Source organism: Dermacentor albipictus, chromosome 1 (assembly GCF_038994185.2).
Source record: "Dermacentor albipictus isolate Rhodes 1998 colony chromosome 1, USDA_Dalb.pri_finalv2, whole genome shotgun sequence".
NCBI classification, from domain to species: domain Eukaryota; kingdom Metazoa; phylum Arthropoda; class Arachnida; order Ixodida; family Ixodidae; genus Dermacentor; species Dermacentor albipictus.
This window is the reverse complement of record NC_091821.1, coordinates 132,691,882-132,711,452: the sequence shown is the minus strand read 5'-3', so window position 1 is coordinate 132,711,452 and position 19,571 is coordinate 132,691,882. Positions and strand designations below refer to the sequence as shown.

Here is a 19,571-nt window from a genome sequence, read left to right as displayed (position 1 = left end):
ACTTGTGCCGCAGTGCAGTTGGCGCTCGAGGGTTCTACCGCCTTTGTCCAAAAAAAGAAGGCCACTGTGCGAGCGTTTGCGAGCGTTGACATATGGTGTTTTAATCACACAGATGACTTGCCAAGGATCGAGAAGGCAAAGACAACTTTCCTTGCTCCTTTCATTGTCACGGAGCTGGAAGTGTCAGAGTGCCGGCAAAGTTCGGTAGAGCTGAATTTGCCGCCCTAAACTAGCAGCTGTCGCATCCGGTGCGAACTTCCGTAAACTTCAAAAATTTTGACAGAGAGGTGTTCTTTTTCTGATAGACGTATTTTAAAAATGTTTTAGACCGAGATACAGTGTCACATCGCCCGTTTGCTGGACCCTACACTGAATCGGTGAAATTCAGCCGAGCCTACAAACGCACGCCTTCATACCCTGGATCCTAATTTATAGCTTCGTCTCCCACCCGGCCTTTCACGGCGTGACTGAACCCTTCTAAACCGTGTATCTGGCGTGAAGTAACGCTTTCAAACGCGCACTCTTATCTAACCAGAGTGGCCAACCGCCCACTCTGTGACTTTTGCGGGTGCGAGGACACGATCGCACACCTTCTTTGTGAGTTCCCTCGTTTTAACCAGCAAAGAGCAGCACTCTCCTCCATATCATACCTACTGGGAAATCTCCAAATCTCATAAACTGATATTCTCGGACACTGCCCCACGTGGACATCAGCGAGAGTGGCTATAAAGACGTTGCTGCGCTATATAAAACACAAAGCATTGTGCGACAATTGTGACGGGGTGGAACAGTACATTGTGGGATGTATGTTGTGGCGACTTGACAGGCTGTGTGATTGTGCCCATACAGATAATCGTGTGTTGTTCATTGTTCTCTTTTAAATCGAAGCTTTCTTTGCTTCTTCTCTCGACTTTTCCACTGTTGCTACTGCTGCTGCTGCTGTCTTGCACGCCGCGTCGGGGGTTGATTCAGTGCGTGCATATACATGGCTGGAGAGAGGAAGTCTACGCGAGAAACTCGTTTGGACTTTTCCATCGCGTGGCATGTGCACAATGCCCTCTGGAGCTCCCTGGGTGTCGCCACATTAGCCTCTCGACAGCTGTAACTATCTGCACCCCCTCAAAAGCAATGCAGAAACTAACGTGCAAGTCCGGAGCGGACGTAGATAGACATGTAGAGAGGAGGAAGGAGAGGAGGCAGAGACTGGGGGGTAGAACCGACGCGGTCGCGAAACGAGTCCTTGCTACTCTCGCAGTTCCCATACAGGGGAAGAGGGCGGGAGATGGAAAAAAATAAACGTGAGAAGGCGAAGAAACAGCGGTTGCGAGAAAACTGAACGTACGGTATACGGTACGCTTCTGCTATTTCTGAAATATAAACGCCATGCAAATTTAATAAGGGGAAATGCGACGTCTACCCAAACGTAGCTAAGTGTTACAAAGGAAACCCATACGGGTTCCTCGAAAGAAAAGCCTTGCAGTTGAGGAAAAATTCGTCCTGGTCCGGGACTCGAACCCGGAACCACCGCATTTCCGGGGCAGCCGCTCTAGCATCTGAGCTAACCAGGTGGCAGAAGGCAGGGCGAAGTCGTTGCCAACAACTCGAGGCAAAGGCAAGAGTTTGACGCAATATTTCTGCGGGAACCTGCAAGGTGGAGAGAAGTAATTAATAAGGGGGAAATGAGACGTGCACCCAAACGTAGCTAAGTGCTACAAAGGAAAGCCATACGGTTTCCTCGAAAGAAAAGCCTCGCAGTTGAAGAGAAATTCGTTTCCTTTGTAGCACTTAGCTACGTTTGGGTGGACGTCTCATTTCCCCCTTATTAATGACTTCTCTCCATCTTGCGGGTTCCCGCAGAACTATTACGTCAAATCATGCAAATTTGTCAAGCGCCCTGCGTGCGCTTGACAAACTGACGCAGGGAAGCGGCACAAACGACACTACGGAACCGGTCGCACATCATATCAACACTTCTGTGCCCGCCGCGGTAGCTTGACGGCTATGACATTGCTCGAGATCGCGGGTTCAATTTCAACCCTGGCAGCCGCATTTCGATTTGAGCGATATACAAAAACGCTAGTGCACTTAGATTTAGGTGCACGTTAACACCAGGGTGTCAAAATTAATCCGGAGTCCGCCACTACGGTGTGCTTCATAATCCCACCGTGGTTTAGGCACGTACAGCCCCATAATTCAATTAAATGTTAAGACTTCTGCCACGATGCGATGTTCCATGTGAGGCAATGATAAAACTAAACCCCATCAGAGATAATGAACAATGACGCACAACAACGCCTCAAGCAAACGCGTCTCCCTTTGTGTTCTGTGTACTACGCAGACAAACAGCAGTGGTGTACGCAAGGTAAGGTTTAACAAAAACTCACCACTTTAGTATTGGACTAAACGTTGAAGAAATTGCACATTCGCTGTCAACATCACCGCTAATTATGGTCAGTCAAAGCAAACAGCATAGAGAGTTTCGCTTACATCGATTCCCACAGTGCGTGGGATTCACATATTTCCTTTTTCTTTCTTTCTTTTCAGTGATCTTTCGTACCCCTTCCCGAGCACAGGATAGCCGACCGGAGATATCATCTGGTTAAGAGCCTCTCTGTCCTTCCTTTCTTTTACATTTATCTTTCTCTTTGACAGAGTGAAGTACAGTGGGAGGGGTTACCGTAGAATTGTCAACTTGAGGAACCTTTGTCCTACGTGCTAAAGAAGATATGGTGCCTCGATGTCAGCGCCTCCCGTATATATAGAAGCGTGGTGTCGAGGCACCCTAAAAGAAGAGATATCGCCCTCTTGCGTCATTCAATAGTTGCACACATCGCTTCTCTTCGTTGAAGGTGTTCACTGACGCATCTCAAAATCACCATACGATGTAGCTACGCTTCTGACATTTATGAGGTACACAATGCGCGGAAAACAGGCCACCTCCGTCAGAAATAGCGGAATGGGAAAAACTAGGCTTACAATGTGTCAGCATTTCCATGGGTCTAGACTGTTCGCGAATATTTTTTTGTTCGTGCGCGGAAACTTTTGTACGTAATCCACTGTCTATGGCTCCTTGCTACTGAGAGTTTGCGTGTGAATGTCATAGAAGCATGACTTTCAAAGCTTTAGGCTGCACCGATGGCATGCATGCGTTAAGACATAGTAATATATACTCATAGACAAAAAAAAAACAGAAATTACGGCGTGCAAATTATGCTTGTTACGTCCGCTATGGCTACCTGCGCGATTTCACAATTCAAACTATGACGCCGAATCACACTCCGAAACAAACGGTATGCCTCAACGGTGCCCCACACAGATGTTCCGCTGTACAGATTCCTTGTTCATGAAATACAATAAAACAGTTCGTCGTCGTTGTCGTTGTTTTTGATCGCGCTATTAATGGTGGAGAGTTTGGACAGAAAAGCTCTGCCTGACCGACAGATTCTTTAAAATCGTTATACACTGCTGTGGGTCGAGCACTGACGCTTAGTGATTACACGAGGCGTGCAAGTGAGCTGCCGTTGACGGGGTGACAGTTTTAATCTTTTAAATGGGGTATGTATGTATGTATGTATGTATGTATGTATGTATGTATGTATGTATGTATGTATGTATGTATGTATGTATGTATGTATGTATGTATGTATGTATGTATGTACGCACACGTAAATCATGATCATCTGAGGTCTGACCACGTGCTGCACTGGCGCGTGGACGACGAATAGTAGCAGGTAAGAGAAATGTATCGTAACACCAGTTCAGAAAACCATTATTTCTTATTATTGATTTTTTTATACACTGTAGAGGAATGTCTGCATTTTTGGAGTGTACGAAAACTTCAGGGGTGCGCATTGAGATGCTCGGAATGACGACAGCACCCTACAAGTCGCGGCCATAAGCGAACGGAAAAGAACAGAAGACAGGAATTGTGTGTGTGTGTGTGGAGGAGGTGAAAGAGGGAGGGGACAATTCCCACAGTGCGCATCGCTCATAGCATGCCCACTCATGCTAGGCATCTAGTGTACGTAAAGGGAAACGTATGAAAGGTAAGGGAAATAAACTGAAATAAGGACGCCAAATGGTGGGGGTTCGTGGGAAGTGTTGCTAGTTTGTGAAAGGCGGGGAATTGGGGAAGCGGTCGATGTGACTGAAAGGAGAAAGCGATGCGATGATGGAAGTAGGCGTGGGCAATATACACAGCTATACGCTCTCAGCTACGGAGATCTGAGCCAGACTATTTCAGGAATTCCCTTTGCAAACACTGTGAAATGTTTATTCAGGTACGCGATCACTTAAGTGCCTGAACCGCGTCCGGTCCTCCTCCTGTCTCCTCACTCGACGCACTTATTTTTTACTTCTTCTATTCCGTCGGCACACACTACGCGTCCGCCTCTTGTGGCGGAACACACACACTCGGTCTCACTATGGCCGTGCAGGGTTACGAAACTACGGTCGTGTCGTGCTTTTTTGAGAAGCAAGCGGGCGCTTGCAGCATGTAAATCGGCGCCGGCCTTGGCCAGCGCCACCTTTTCACTTGGCAACGACGCACAACTCGAGGAGCGTGGGACAAGCGCGCCGTGTATTGTGGAATCTTGCGGTCATTTCTCGCCTTCTTTGAACCTGCAGATGCTCGCAGTTCTGCAGGTGGCTGGATTGTCAAACACAGAACTTAATCCTGTTGCGCATTCATCAGTGCCTCAGCATGCATGATAGCTCTCGCTAGACTGCATGGTTGTGCGACGGAGTGCAGATTCTGAAGAGTCAGTTGACCAACTCTACATTAAATTCCCAACTTTCCTGGAAAGAGTGTTTTGTTGCATGCTAACTATATCTGTGGAGAAGCAATATGCGCAGGAAGGAAGGGTTGACAATTGGTGACGAGGACAACATGCGGCAATGAAGGGAATGGACAAGAAAAAAGGAAAGGATGAAGGAAGACTGAGATGGAGGAGATGGCCAATGTAGGCCTGGGCGCGATTCGAAGTGCTACTTTTTTATGAGATCACATCCGCACTGAAAGGAAAGTACACAAAAAAAACCTAAGAACACTGCACTATGACAAGGGATGTAGTAATTAAAAGTAGTAAATAGTAAAACAAGAGAACAACGAGACTAGAAAAAATATCACTCTTGCCTCATCAATGATTAACGATGTATTGAGCTGTTGTCTCCTAATTTAGGGGGCAGTAGTCGACGCCAGCCCCTGTGCTTTATTTGAAGTGTATCTCCTCGTGAAGCTTGCTCGTTCGTTATCTGCCTTCTATAGAAACCTTGTTGACATGTATTCTAATGTATGTATTACCGTTGCAAGTCAATCAAATATTACTATAACTGTCGGTTGGGCGAGTTGGTACGGGTCCATTTCTTCGACATGACGCCACAGAATTGCCCGGAGTGCGACTGTACACCTGAGTTCAGCCAGGGTCATGTCACCAGGCATCGTAATCAGACAATTCGGGAAATTATATAGGCACGGCACATACATAATAAAAGATAATCATGTGTCAGTTTTGCGCCAAAAAGAAATCTTGGATTTCAATGGCTACTTTTCACTTGTTTGTTGAACCACGTTTGGGCATATATTGTTCCGTCCATTTCGAATGAATTTGAATTTTGAGTCGGCGCTTGTGCTCGTAGTATCATCCTGTGCTCGCGTCTTTCTGTGGCGCCTGGGTCGAAGAAATATTAGCATAACTGACTTTCTGCATTCTGCAATACATTTCGTTTGCAGCATAAGAAAGATGTCTTTGGATGTTACTTCAGGCTATTGTGAGGATCGACATTCAGTTTAACGTTTCTAGACGGTTCGCGTGTGGTGCGACGAGCCTCGCTGCAGAAAGCTCCTGTCATGGCGACGGCGTTCACTCGGCAGGTACAGAGCAAAAGACTTTCTTCTCTCTCATACAACTTGTCGTGAAGCCTGTTTAAAAGCACGCGTACAGTGTGCATTTGTAGAACGGCCGAAGCCTGCTGTGCCGACCTGGGTCGGTTACGCCTCGGGCATTCCACGCTAGCGGGGGTGGGCGGCGGCCCTCCCGCCGCCCTGCCCGCCCGGGCCCTGCACCAGTCAGTGCACGCACAACACACGCTGGGCGCACGCAGGTCCGTGCCCTTATTGGCGGCGCCCTAGACAAGCGTGGAGTAGGGCGGCGGCGGGGTCCGGCAGCGGCTGCCGTCCGGCGGGAAGCCGTCGTAGGGCGGCGGCTCCGCGGGCGCCGAGGGCGGCTCGCGCACGAACGTGGAGAAACTGGCCGACGCCTGCGGCGGCGTCTCCGGCGGCGCCGTGGGCACCACGGGGGGTCGGCTTTCGGCGGCTGCTGGACCGAAGGCCGGATCAGCGCGCAACTGGCCGAAGCGCAGCGTGTCTCGCACCTGCGTGTTCACATGGTGGAAGTCCTCGAGCTGCACCGCGTCCTCGGCGTCCTTGAGCGGCCGCCGGCCGTGCCGGCAGCGGCGGCACACGACGCGCAGCAGCACGAGCGAGAAGAGCAGCAGGAAGGCGGCCACGGCGGCCAGCACGCCCTTGCCGTGAACGCTGCTCTGCGCCACCAGGAATATGATCCAGGCGGCCACGGCCCACAGCACCAGTGCCAGCAGAAGCGGCAGCGCGCGCCGATGCACGGGCAGCTTGCCGTCGCGGCCGGCCGGCACGAACAGGATGGCGGCGAGGACGGCGGCGGCGCCCACCACCAGGAAGACGACGCCCAGGAGGCGCGTGGCGGCCGCCGACGCCCAGAAGCCGCCCGCCGAGCAACAGAGCGCCGCCAGGAAGCAGAAGCCGCTGGCCGCGATTTGCGGCGAGCTGCGCCGGTCCTCGGACTCGTCGGGTGCCGCCGGCTCAGCCGGGCCCGGAGGGGGACCGCCGTGCAGCGCACTGGGACCCGGCCGCCGCTCCAGCGAGCGGAGCAGGCCCGCCGGTGGTGCGCCCAGGGGCGACGAGGCACCCACGGCGGGGAACCTCAAGTCCATGGCTTTAAGGCGTCATTGCTTCCGCCTGCGCAGGAGGAGGAGTACTTCACAAGTGGCGCTTTCGGGCGGCATCTCGCAAAGCGCCGACCGAATCGACCCATCTTCGACGCAAAGATAAAGCGCACGAACCTAAACTTTCATAACGTCCTATATAAAGGCGGTCGTCCACCATTTTCTGTTTGCATTTTCAATTTCTTGTTGAACGCGAGAGTTTCAAACAATAAATTGGGCGTAGACGACCAAACCCAAGCTCCAGTAACTGCTTCCTCTCCTGTGCTAGCCTATGCATATTGGGGGCAAGCTCCACCACTGGACAAGCTGGCGCTTCCGTAGCCGTGACGTGTTATGAGGGATCACGTAGACACAGCGGCCGCGTCGGCTGCTTTGGAAGCGCCGAAGCAAGCTGAAAACGAGATTTTAAAAGTCCCGCCTGCGCTGCGGTTCTGATTAAGTGGGGAGTTTTTGCCGCTTCGGGTGTCTATACTTGACAACACTTGAAAGCAATAGGCAGTGGCTGCCTTTGAAGGCGTCCGACATGGTTGGCTACTGTTCGGTGCCGCAGTGCCGGACGTACGCAACGGAGCCTGGTGTCAGCCTTATTCACACGTGCCCTCGGGACAAGGAGCCGCGTGAAGCTTGGATCGCGGAATTTAGGACCGGCAAGCAGCCATCAGCTACAACTCAGGTGTGCAGCAAGCGCTTCCGCGAGGAAGATTTTTGCTACTGCGTCGGGGCTGCGATGTTCGGTGAGTAGCAGAAAGCGCGCGCTGCCCGTCTATAATGTCATGAAGTTTTGATCAATGAACTTGTTGATGCTATGGACACTGGCAAGTTCACTGGAATAGAAAGGGAACGGTAAGAAGCACGCTAAAAAAATGAAAATCATATGCTCATGTGTGCATGTGTTAGCACCAAGCAGTGAATGTATACTGGACTAAGAAACAGAAGCAGTGGGAAATCCCTCGCTGAGAAGACCGATAAACATACAGCACGATGTAAGAAATAATGACATTGAAACGTCCAAGAATATAGAAGAGGCGAGAAAAAAAAGATTGAATCGTCTCAGCGGCATATGTCACAAGTCGCCGTAGGCGTTGAAGTCCCTAGTTATATTACAATTATTTTTGAACAGCTCTGATAGCGTTCACGCAACAATGGTTGCTTGTGTACTGTCAAATGCTCATATATGCTTCCGACTAAAGCTCACGGAACGGTGCGAAAACGCGCTCGCAGCGAAAGCGAAACATTGTGCATGGCACGCATGCAGACGCGCAGTCGGTCGCTGCGAACGCGTGTGATCGCTGCATTGAGGCTTCATTTTGTTATGCTCCATTTCGTTATACAGACAGCGCACTACAAGAACATATTTTACATAGTTTGCTCTCAGCGATTGCCCAACTTTCACGCAAGAAACTGGCTCGGGGGACTCCATTACGGTGACCGCGCGCAGTGGGCGTTCACTGTACGTATTCGGCAAAGAAATAGCGTCTGTAAGCCATTCTGTGCTTTATGTTTGCCCAAAATTATTTCTTTGACAGTAAAGAATTGTCGTTTCGAGAGTCCTTACAGAAAAGTCCAGTAGGGTTCCTGCGTGATATTTTTATTGAACGCCGATAGTCAAACGTATGACGAGTGCGTCGCGTTATCACTCTTATGCGCAAAGCGAGGCTCTTCCGACAGATAGCGACTCCGTAAGTCATCGCTGCTAACAGCTAAATATCACAAGGTGACGAAAAAAAGTTGTGAAGGAACCAGGGACGAAGATTGTCAATGCAAGCTTGTAGCCGAACGCTTCTGGAAAGATATATTCGCTTTTTAAATGAATGATGCGCTTGAAAACCTAGGTTTGCTGCAGTGAGGATATTCAGGTAGCGTTAGTTGTTTCATTGTATAATTTCGTAGAGAACAGAGCCATTAACCAGAACCTCTGCAGCGCTAGTATAGGTTGCTATATGCTTATACGCCGATTCGTCACATGTGTGTCGTCTGCCGTGGCGTGAGCGCCGGCTTGGAATAAAGCCACTGCCATCTTCCTCTCCCGCCGCCGCGAAGCCCTCTTCCGCAGCTGCCACAGGTGGAGAGGGTGGTGAGAGAAGAAGAAGGATGTCCTTCCCGAGCGATCTGCCACTGCATGTAGACCCTCGGATACGAGAACACGGCAGGTGCAGAGCTGGACGCGCCGATCACTATATAGGGCAGAACTTTTTTTGCTGCGGCGCAAACTGCCAAACGTAACACCGCACTGGGACCCGATCGCGTTATTTATTTATTTATTTATTTATTTATTTATTTATTTATTTATTTATTTATTTATTTATTTATTTATTCAGTACCCACAGGCGCCAAAGGGCATTACAGTGGGGGGAAAGGTTTAACAGAACAGGTATAAACTTTCACAAAATTTTTTTTTTTACCCGACGTGAGAAAAAACAACAAAAGTTCAACAGAACTTACAGAATTTTCAAAACACGGTAACTTATACATGGGCAAATTCAATCTAAAGGTAAAAAGAAATAGGCTAGTTGAGTCACTTCAACAGGGCAAAAAATACATCATTTGACACGACGTTGACGACACTGGCAGGTAACGTATTCCATTCCTGTATAGTTCTTGGAAAAAATGTCTTCTTATACAGTGCTGTCTTGCATGGAACTTCCCGTACCTTTAGCGCATGATCCACGCGTTGTGATCGGTAATGAGGTGGCATTATGTATTTGTCCCTTTCTATACCAATTGTACCGTAGAATATGGCATGGAAAAGTTTCAGTCGCAGCCTTCTGCGTCGTACCTCCAAGGTATCCCATTTAAACTCTTCCTTAGCACTCGTAACGCTGAAATTAACTTTGTATCGACCTGACACGTACCGCACACCTAAATTCTGTACCCTCTCAAGTTTATTAATGTCACGTGCCGTCGGAGGGTCCCAAACTACACAGCCGTACTCAAGGACGGACCTTACGTACGTCTTGTACAGCAGCTCTCGTGTAGACGTGCTGAATGCTCTGGAGTTCCTACGAAGGAAACCTAACATTTTCCCTGCCTTAGCGGTTACATAGTTAACCTGCTTCTGCCATGATAATTCTGGGGTGTACCAAACACCTAGGTATTTAAACTGTGTTACTTTAGCTATTAAATTGTTATTCAAGGTGTAAGAGAAATTTATAGGGTTCTTCTTTCGAGTAAATGTCATGTTGACTGTTTTGGTTAGGTTTATCTGCATGCGCCACTTAGTGCACCATTCACTAATTAGATTGAGGTCTTCCTGAATCAGACTGGCATCATCCATGTTGTTAGTCACCCTATATAACAAGCAGTCATCTGCAAAAAGCCTTAGCTGCGAAGTAAGGCCTTCGCCAATATCATTTATATACAATATAAAAAGTAAAGGCCCCAGGACGGAGCCCTGGGGTACACCGGATGTAACTGCTTGCGGGCGCGACTGAACCCCGTTTACGACCACGACCTGCCGGCGCAGGGTAAGATATTCTTTAACCCATGCGACAACGGGTGAATTTTATATTTATGCATTTTTTCTATGAGCAATGAATGGGGTACCGTGTCAAAAGCCTTTCTGAAATCGAGGAAGATACACTCAACTGAAAGCCTTTTATCCAAAGCAGAAGCAATATCATTTGTGAATTCTAACAACTGTGTAATACAAGAAAACCCCTTACGAAATCCGTGTTGGGAGGACGTAATCACAGAATTAGTATTCAAATGAGCTACAATGCTCGTGAATAGAATATGCTCTAGTATTTTACATGCGATGGATGTCAATGATATTGGACGATAGTTTGAAACGTCGCTTCTAGGGCCAGACTTATGAACAGGGACCACAATACCTGTTTTCCAGTCATCAGGCAGCGAGGCTTCGAGCAGCGACTTGTCAAAAATTAATTTCAAGTACTTAGAAAGCGGTTCAGCGCATGATTTGAACAGGAAGTTTGGTAAGTCATCGGCACCACAGGCTTTAGAAGTGTCGAGCCCCTGAAGCAACGATTCGATGCCGCGCATATTGATTACAACATCATTCATGTCACTTGTTTCATGCAGCGTAAGCTCGTCCGCAGAAGGCATTGTTGCAGGAGTGAAAACGGAACAGAAGTAGGCGTTGAAGCATTCTGCTTTGTCAGTGTCGTCGTGAACTGTGACATCACCGGACACGAGAGGGGGAATATTTACTACGTCCTTTCCGTTCTTTTTTACGTGTCTCCAAAATTCTTTTGGTTTATCTTTTAATCGTGATTGAATAGTTTTCGAATAACTGTCTTTAGCAGTGCGTGTTGCTTCTTTAACCTCTCGAGTTATTTCCTTCAGTTTTTCCTCCGTTTCTCTTGATGGTGTTCTGCAAAAGGCGCGATAAATTTTCCGCCTTTTTTGTGCAAGTTGGGGCAACCTTTTCGTAAACCAAGGTTTGTTTTTGCTTCTTCGCGTAGTCAGTACCCAAGATGGGACAAACCGCTCACGTAGTTCCAGTATCTTTTGCTTCAATAACCGCCACAACTGTTCCACATTCCTACAGTCGGCTTCTGTTTCAAATACAATAAAATAGGCGTCTAACGCTTGATTAATGCAATCTATATCTGCTTTTTTATAATTGTACACTCTTCTGTTAACATGGGTTGTATTTTTAACATAGGCTAGTGACATCGTCGACACGACAGCCTGGTGGTCACTTATACCAGGAATCACGAGTGTTGAATCCACAAGATCAGGTCGATTCGTTAGCAGCAGGTCCAGAATATTGTTTCCCCGCGTTGGCGAGAGGACCAGCTGGTGCAGTGCATACAGATTCACCATATCCATCATTTCTGTATTGCTTATTCCAGTAGCTGTGATAGTATTCAATGTATCGCCGATACATTGAATACGTCATGCTACGAAACGTTAGTGACGAGTGCCTGGATCAACCGGTCCACTATTTTAACGAGCGCGTATGAGAACCTGGGACCCTTCCACCAGAATGGAAAGAGGCCTCAATCGTACTGATTCCCAAACCAGGCAAAATACCCACTTTGCAGTACCTCCGTCCGGTCATCCTGCCTCGGTAAGCTTTTCGAAGAAATAATTCAAACCCTACTACTAGACTATCTAGAGCATCGAGGCTTTTTCCTGACCCACATGTATGGCTTCCCACCCGAATTTCTCAACGCAGGACGTTTTCCTCCGCCTGCGGGACGAGGTTTCTCGGGTGCGGAACACATCATGGCTGCTCTCGATCTGAAGAACGCTTTCGACACTATGTGTCACGAGCTCATCCTGCGGGAACTCAACAACATCAATTGTGGGGAACGGACATATAACTATACCCGTTCTTCTCTCACTGATAGGACAGCCACGATAAGCATAGGAGAAACCAAATCGCATGTTTTCACCATGCCCAATAGAGGAACGCCTCAAGGAGCCATATTATCTCCACTATTTTTCAACATTTGTATGGCTCACTTCGCCCGACAGCTCGATTCCATACCAGACATGGGATGCCCTGTACTCCGATGACATCACACCAGGCACGAACCCAGGATTTTTTTTCGGGGGGGGGGGGGGCACCACCTTTACCACCACTATCATCATCATCATCATCAGCAGCAGCAGCAGCAGCCTGTTTTACGTCCACTGCAGGACGAAGGCCTCTCCCTGCGATCTCCAATTACCCCTGTCCTGCGCCAACGGATTCCAACTAGCGCGCGCGAATTTCCTAATTTCATCGCTCCACCTAGTGTTTTGTCGTCCTCGATTGCGTTTCCCTTCTCTTGGTACCCATTCTGTAACCCTAATGGTCCAACGGTCATCTAACCGGCGCATTACATGACCTGCCCAGCTTCATTTTTTCCTCTTGTTGTCAATTAGAATATCGTCTATACCCGTTCGCTCTCTGATCCAAACCGCTCTCTTTCTCTCTTAACGTTATGCCTAGCAATCTTCGTTCGATCGCTCTTTGCGCGGTCCCTAACTTGCTCTCAAGTCTCTGCCCCATGTGTCAGCACCGGCAATATGCACCGATTCTACACCTTCCTTTTCAATTATAATCGTAACCTTCCACTCAGGAGCTGACAATGTCTGCTGTATGCGATCCAACCCATCTTTATTCTTCTATGAATTTCCTTCTCATGATCAGGGTTCCCTGTGATTAATTGACCTAAGTAAACGTACTCCTTCACAGTCTCTAGTGGCCGACTGGCGATCCTGATCTGTTGTTTCTTTGCCCGGCTATTTATCATTATCTTCATCTTCTGCATATTAATATTCAAGCCCACTCTTACACTCTCTCTGTTAAGGTCTCCAATCATTTTTTGTAACTCGTCTGCATTGTTGTTGAATAGGACAATGTCATCGGCAAACCGAAGGTTGCTGAGATATTTGCCGTCGATCTTTACTGCTAAGCCTTCCCAGTTTAATAGCTTGAATTCTTCTAAGCACGCAGTGAATAGCTTTGGAGAAATTGTGTCTCTCTGTCTGACCCCTTTCTCTATATGTATCTCCCTGATTGTGTAGAATTAAGGTAGCTGTAGATCATCTGTAGATATTCTTACGCGAAGGATGAGTCAGTAAGACGAGAAACTATTCACAGATTATATTTACAACAACGGTTGCAGCGCTGACCGGTTAGATTTACAGCGCGAGCCCAGTTCTTTCTTCCTCCTCTTTTCTGGAGTTATGGCGCCTACGCGCCTCGTTCAAACAAACAAATACCACACGCATGTAGCAATATTTTCCAAGCTTTTTACGTAAGCGTTCTGTACTCCTTGATTACGTAGTGCCTCTACGATTGCTGGTATCTCTACTGAATCAAATGCCTTTTCGTAATCTATATAATCCACATAGAGAGGCCTATTGTACTCTGCAGATTTCGCGATAACCTGATTGATGACATAGATGTGATCCATTGTAAGGTATCTCTTCCTGAAGCCAGCCTGTTCCCTTGGTTGACAAAATCCAGTGTTGCCCTTATTCTATTGGAGATTATTTTGGTAAATATTTTATATAATACTGGGAGCAAGCTAATGGTCCCATAATTTTTCAATTGTTTAACGTCTCCTTTTTTGTGGATTAGTATAATATCTGCATTCTTTCAGTTTTCTGGAACCCTTGCAGTCGATAGACTGCAAGGGTCCCAGAACTTTTGATACACGGGTTGGCCGTAGTCTCATATGGCCCATTGCGAGAAGCCTAGACATCTGGGCGCGTGTTCACATGAAGCTCTTAACGCTATAAGTGCTCGTGAGAAAGATGTCCAGCCAATCCTGATGCTGGACATATTACTAGCGAAGGCGGCCAACCAATGACAAAGAGCACTTACGAATGAGAAACTTTGCGAATTCGGACCCTGGTCGTTAAAAGTAGCTTGGTGACGCAGGATTTTGAGGGGATAAACCTCAGGCGAAGAACAGCTAATGATTGTATCCTTGAACTGAACCCTGTAGAAAGCCAACACGCGTTTAAGTGCACGAGTGAAAAAAATAACGGGTTTGAGACGCAGATTCATATCTAAAAAGTTGGAGGACGCTTAAGAGGAAGCTTTAGCTCGGGCCCAACTCCGATGCGGCCTATTCAAATACATGTAAAACGCAAAAACGCTTTTCAGGGAGCATCTCTGGGCCTACTTGAAAGAAATTTGTTGCATTTGAAAGTTACTTTCTAGTGACTGTTGGAAGTGGAATAACGATTTACGGCCTGAATTTTGTGAAAAAGATTTTCAAAAATTCGAAAGTTCGAAAAAAAAGTACACGCACGAAGTTTATAAATTAATATCTCTGCTTCAAAAACAGATATCGTGGTTCTGTAAACAGCATCCGTTAGATCTTTGAAATCGGACAAATTCGATATGTAAATTTATATCTTACGTGAATTTGTTACGTTGTGTACAAGGTTTCTGCAAAAGCTGTATTTTCATATTACAGAATTTTTTTAGATTCATGTGTAACATATCAATTTTGTCCGCTTTAGATGTAGTATTAGATGCAATTCACAAAATCGTGACATCATTTTTCCTTGCTGAGTTAGAGAGTTGTAAATTGGTAGTTTCGTTTTCTGAAAATTTCCGACTTTCGCCAATTTTTAATAAAAAAATTGACGACGTAAATCAAAAATTTGAAACCAACAGTCACTAGATCTTAAACTTGTCTTTAGATTCAAGAAACCTCGTCAAATTTGGTGCGGTGGTTGCCGAGAAAAACGAATTCTTCTTTTACATGTATTTAGATAGGAGCACCCGAGCTAAAGCTTCCTCTTAAGCTTCGCCTTTAAAGTGGAACACGATAGCATTCAAAAGTCCCTGACTGCTTTTCACGCTTCCCGGCAACTGCTGCTTATGTACCCGTAATGTTTACCGGGAAACACTGGCGGCGAACGCTACACACGAAGGCGAGCCTTCTAGTAGAAACGCGGCCTCTTGCGTGGGCCTATCTCCTGTTACTGTTTCGCCCTTTTAATATTTCAGTCCGAGATCTAACATAAAACGTATGCTCTGTCGATGTTTTTGTTTACATGACATTTGTTTGTGGGCTGTCATTCTCAAAATTCCGAGGAATAACTTTGTAAGAATAAAAGACAACGTGTGGGTAATTTAGGTGATAAAAGACTGGTTGGGTATGCGTGCTTCGATATGATACTTGCAGAAAAGACGGTCGACGCGGTACGCCGGACGCGGGATACCGACGCCGGATTTTCTGCGACCCGGGGCCCTTAACGCTATCGCATTAAAAATAAATTTATTCATCTGACAATGTATGAGTGAGAGGCTGCGCTATTCCATCATGGCCAGGCAAGCCTAAGTCTCTTGCTTCTATAAAGCGATTAAAGAAATCGTTCATACACCTAAAAACGCACTAACAAAAGGAATCCCGATAGTTTGATGAAATCGTGGTCGATGTTGACATGTCTCCATGTTCAGTTTGCACTATCGGAATTAGTTTTGCGTTTAAGCAAGTCACCACATTGTGCGCACCTGCATGCATTCACTTCTACGCCATAACATGACAGAAATGTTAGCAAATAGTCCAATAATTTTTGGCATGCAATAAAGCCATAGGAAGCACGCTGTATTAAATTAATTAATACGCATGGTGACGCATTTGCTGACCTTTGCGCGCAAACCGTATCATGCGCATTCACCCATAAATTCGACACGCCTACGGTCACCGTCAATTTTGTGGCGTGCTCTGATACGGCCCTTATATTTGTTTTATATATATTAGATTATATGAAACTCTCATAGCCAGCATGTTCAAGCAAAATTCATCCTATAGGCTTCAAAATTATTTAAAAAAACAACTGGGAAAAATACTTGTTCACGCACCTAAATTCTGACTGGAAATTTGGAAACGTTGTTCACTACTGTGAACCGAGTGCTAAATTTCGACATTAAACGCTCTTCCTGTATTATTAGCGAGCACCTAGACTAAAATTCTGAAATGCGCCTTCTACGCATCTGTTCAATATAAACGTTCTGTACTCTGTCTTTGCACTATCCTTTCAAATGTGTTTTGTAAAGTCCTTCTGTGAAACGGCACTAGCACTATTAATCTGAGATGCCGTACGTTGCAACCTAGATTATACCTTTCACATTAGCACAATTAAATTATTGTTTATTTGTGAGTAGAATAAAGGAAAGATGTTCTACTGACCGCACAGCAAGAAGAAGGTGAGAAAGAGCGAAGAGAGAAAAAAGTCGAGCAAGACAGAAAGGAGATGAGGTAAAAAAAAAAAGTTGGGCAGCTTCAGCCGAAGGGCGAAGCTGAAAGCAGTGGCAAGGTTTATCGTTGCGGCGGACGCCCTTCAGACGGCGTTCTGCAGCGCGGAAGCGACATGTTGGCGTAGCACAACACGCGAGAGAACCGGCCAGAAGGCCCTGGCATCCATGAGGCGTCTCGCATAGTGCGCTGGCGTGAGGAGGAGGAGCGCCGCCAATACATGGCGTCGCATCTCGGTGGTGCAAGAGATGGGACAGGCGGGAAACCGTCTGCGTTTGCACAGCACTGCCCGTCCTGCACGGATGTCACTCTACGTATGCACCGCTGTGTAGTGTATGCACACAGCTGCTCAGCAGTGTTGGCGGCGAGGACTTACGGAGTCGCCGTCTGTTGGAAGTACCTCGCTTGCGTAGTATGAGGGATAACGCGGCGCGCTCCTCATAGGTTTGGCTGTCGGCGCTCAGTAAAAACACGACGCCGCGGAGCCCTCCAGGATATTTCTGTAGGCACTCTCGAAACGACAGAAGTTCTTTACTGTTAAAATAATGATCAGGGGCAAGCAAAAAGCACAGAATGGTTTACAGACGCTGTCTCTTTACCGAATACGTATATGTGAGCAGCCACTGCGCGCGGTCGCCGCGATGGAGTCCTCCGAACCGGTTTCTTGCATGAAAGGTAGGCAATCGCTGAGAGCAAACTATGTGAAATATGTTCTTATAGTGGGCTAGCTTTCTGTGTAATGAAATGGAGCATAACAGAATGAAACCTCAATGCAGCGATCGCACGGGTTCGCAGCGACCGACTGCGCGTCTGCATGCATCTCCGCGCGCACAATGTTTTGGATTCGCTGCGAGCGCGTTTTCGCACCGTGCTGTGAGCTTTAGGCAGCCCAGCATATGAGCATTTTACCGTACACAAGTCACCATTGCTGCGTGGACGCAATCAGAGCTGTTTGAAAATAATTTCGTTATATATAACGAAACTAGGGACTTCGACGCCTAAGGCGACTTTTGATATGCCGTCAGGACGATTCAATCTTTTTTTTCCTTCTAAATTCTTGGACATTTCAATATCATTATTTCTCAAGTTGCATTGCACTGTATCTTTATCGGTCTTCTCATCGAGCAATTTCCCGCAACTTTCTTTTTCTTAATCAAGTAATTTCATTGTTTCGTGCCAACACATGCATGAGCATACGACTTGCTTTTTTTTAATGTGCTTTTTACAATTTCCTTTCCATTCCAGTGAACTGGCCAGTATCTAGCATGAGACCAGAGCTTCATGACATTATAGACGGGCAGCGCGCGCTTTCTGCTATACTCACCGAACATCGCAGCCCCGACGCAGTAGCAGAAATCTTCCTCGCGGAAGTGCTTGCTGCACACCCGAGTTGTAGCCGGTGGCTGCTTGCCGGTCCTAAATTTCGTGATCCAAGCTTCACGCGGCTCTTTGTCCCGAGGGTACGTGTGAATAAGGCTGACACAGGGCTCAATTGCGTACGTCCGGCACTGCGGCACCGAACAGTAGCCAACCATGTTGGACGCCTTCAAAGGCAGCCACTACCTATTGTAGTGCTTTCAAGTGTTGTGATGCAGACACCCGAAGCGGCAAAACCTCCCCACTTAATCAGAACCGCAGCGCAGGTGGGTCTTGAAACTTTCGTTTTCAGCTTGCTTCGGCGCTTCCGAAGAAGCCGACGCGGCCGCTGTGTCCACGTGATCCCTCACACCACGTCACGCCGACGGCAGCGCCAGCTTTTCGAGTGTTGGAGCTCGCCCGTAATAGGGCTATTTGTGCGCACAACGCTCGCACCAGCAGCGGATGCTGCCATTCGACTCAGCTGCAGAGTCGATTGAGCGGTGCACGCGTTCACTTGGCTTCCTCGTTTTGCGGCCAAACGCACTGTCCGTCTCTCGCGTCTTTGAAGGCATAACGCTCCACGCGTGAGCCGCGCATACGCGTCGATACCGTGACATCATGGCGGCGGAGGGGCCAGCGACGGTGCGAACGAGGCTCGTGCGTCACAATAAAAATAAACAAACAATTAAAAAAAAGTATTGGCAAAATCGCGAATAACCATCCGCACTGAGGCTGTCTTTTTGAAAAGGCAAACTCTTTCTACACGGTATCTCACAAGCGTTCAATATTAACGGCTTCTTAGTTGAACTTAAATCCAAGCATTTTTACCCCTCGATAACGAAATCTTAGCAAACCATTCCCTGTATACTCTTATAACCATTGACTTAATTATCTCCCATCGTAGTTTCGAGTGTCTCCCTTTTGACCCCCTCTTGTTCCTAACGTATATAGACCAGTGACATATACCCCTGCCCGTTTCTCGTCGCGCCCATCTGTTCGCTAACTACTGAGCTGTATGCCGCACTGCTAAGCCTTTCCGCACCGCGAAAAAGGACGAAAATTCTATCAAAGTTACCAAAATTGTTTTTCGCTCAGATTACAGTTTTTTTTTAACAACACGGTGCCATTTTTTAAATTCATGCAGCAAGGTTGTTTTATTTCCCAAATTGCGTGAAATAAAAGTTCCAAGAAGGCGTCTCTGCGCAGCACTGACGTTGGAACAGTGCCCATGCGGGGATCGATTCACCAAGAAAAAAAAAGAAAAAGAATACGAGAAGAAAATAATCTAAACGTTTCAAAACACATGTACATGAATAGCGGTTACTTTTCCGCAGCTCCAAAGGTGCAGTCAGTAGGTGGGGGAAGCACTCACGGGCACCGACGAAAACCTCTGCGCCATTTACATAATCGTCATCGTCCGAGTCCTCGGTGAACACATCACTTTCTGCTTCCGAGCAAAGCTCTACAAAGCTGTCTTCTGACGAGGGGTCGTCACAATACTTTCTTTGGCGCGCACTCTTGTTCCCATGTGGCAGGAAGGCAACTAGGTTT

General features: G+C 47.3%; 1 protein-coding gene across 1 annotated transcript in view; it reads right to left on the bottom strand.

Annotated features, from left to right (window-relative positions):
- Nucleotides 1–3,774: 3,774 nt before the first annotated feature.
- LOC135896140 (uncharacterized) overlaps nucleotides 3,775–19,571 on the bottom strand; it is a 32,976-nt gene continuing 17,179 nt past the window's right edge. The window contains exon 2 of the mRNA XM_065424499.1: nucleotides 3,775–6,994. Coding sequence (XP_065280571.1) covers nucleotides 6,127–6,969 — 843 coding nt within the window. The 5' untranslated portion in view covers nucleotides 6,970–6,994 and the 3' untranslated portion in view covers nucleotides 3,775–6,126. The remainder of the gene's footprint in view (nucleotides 6,995–19,571) is intronic.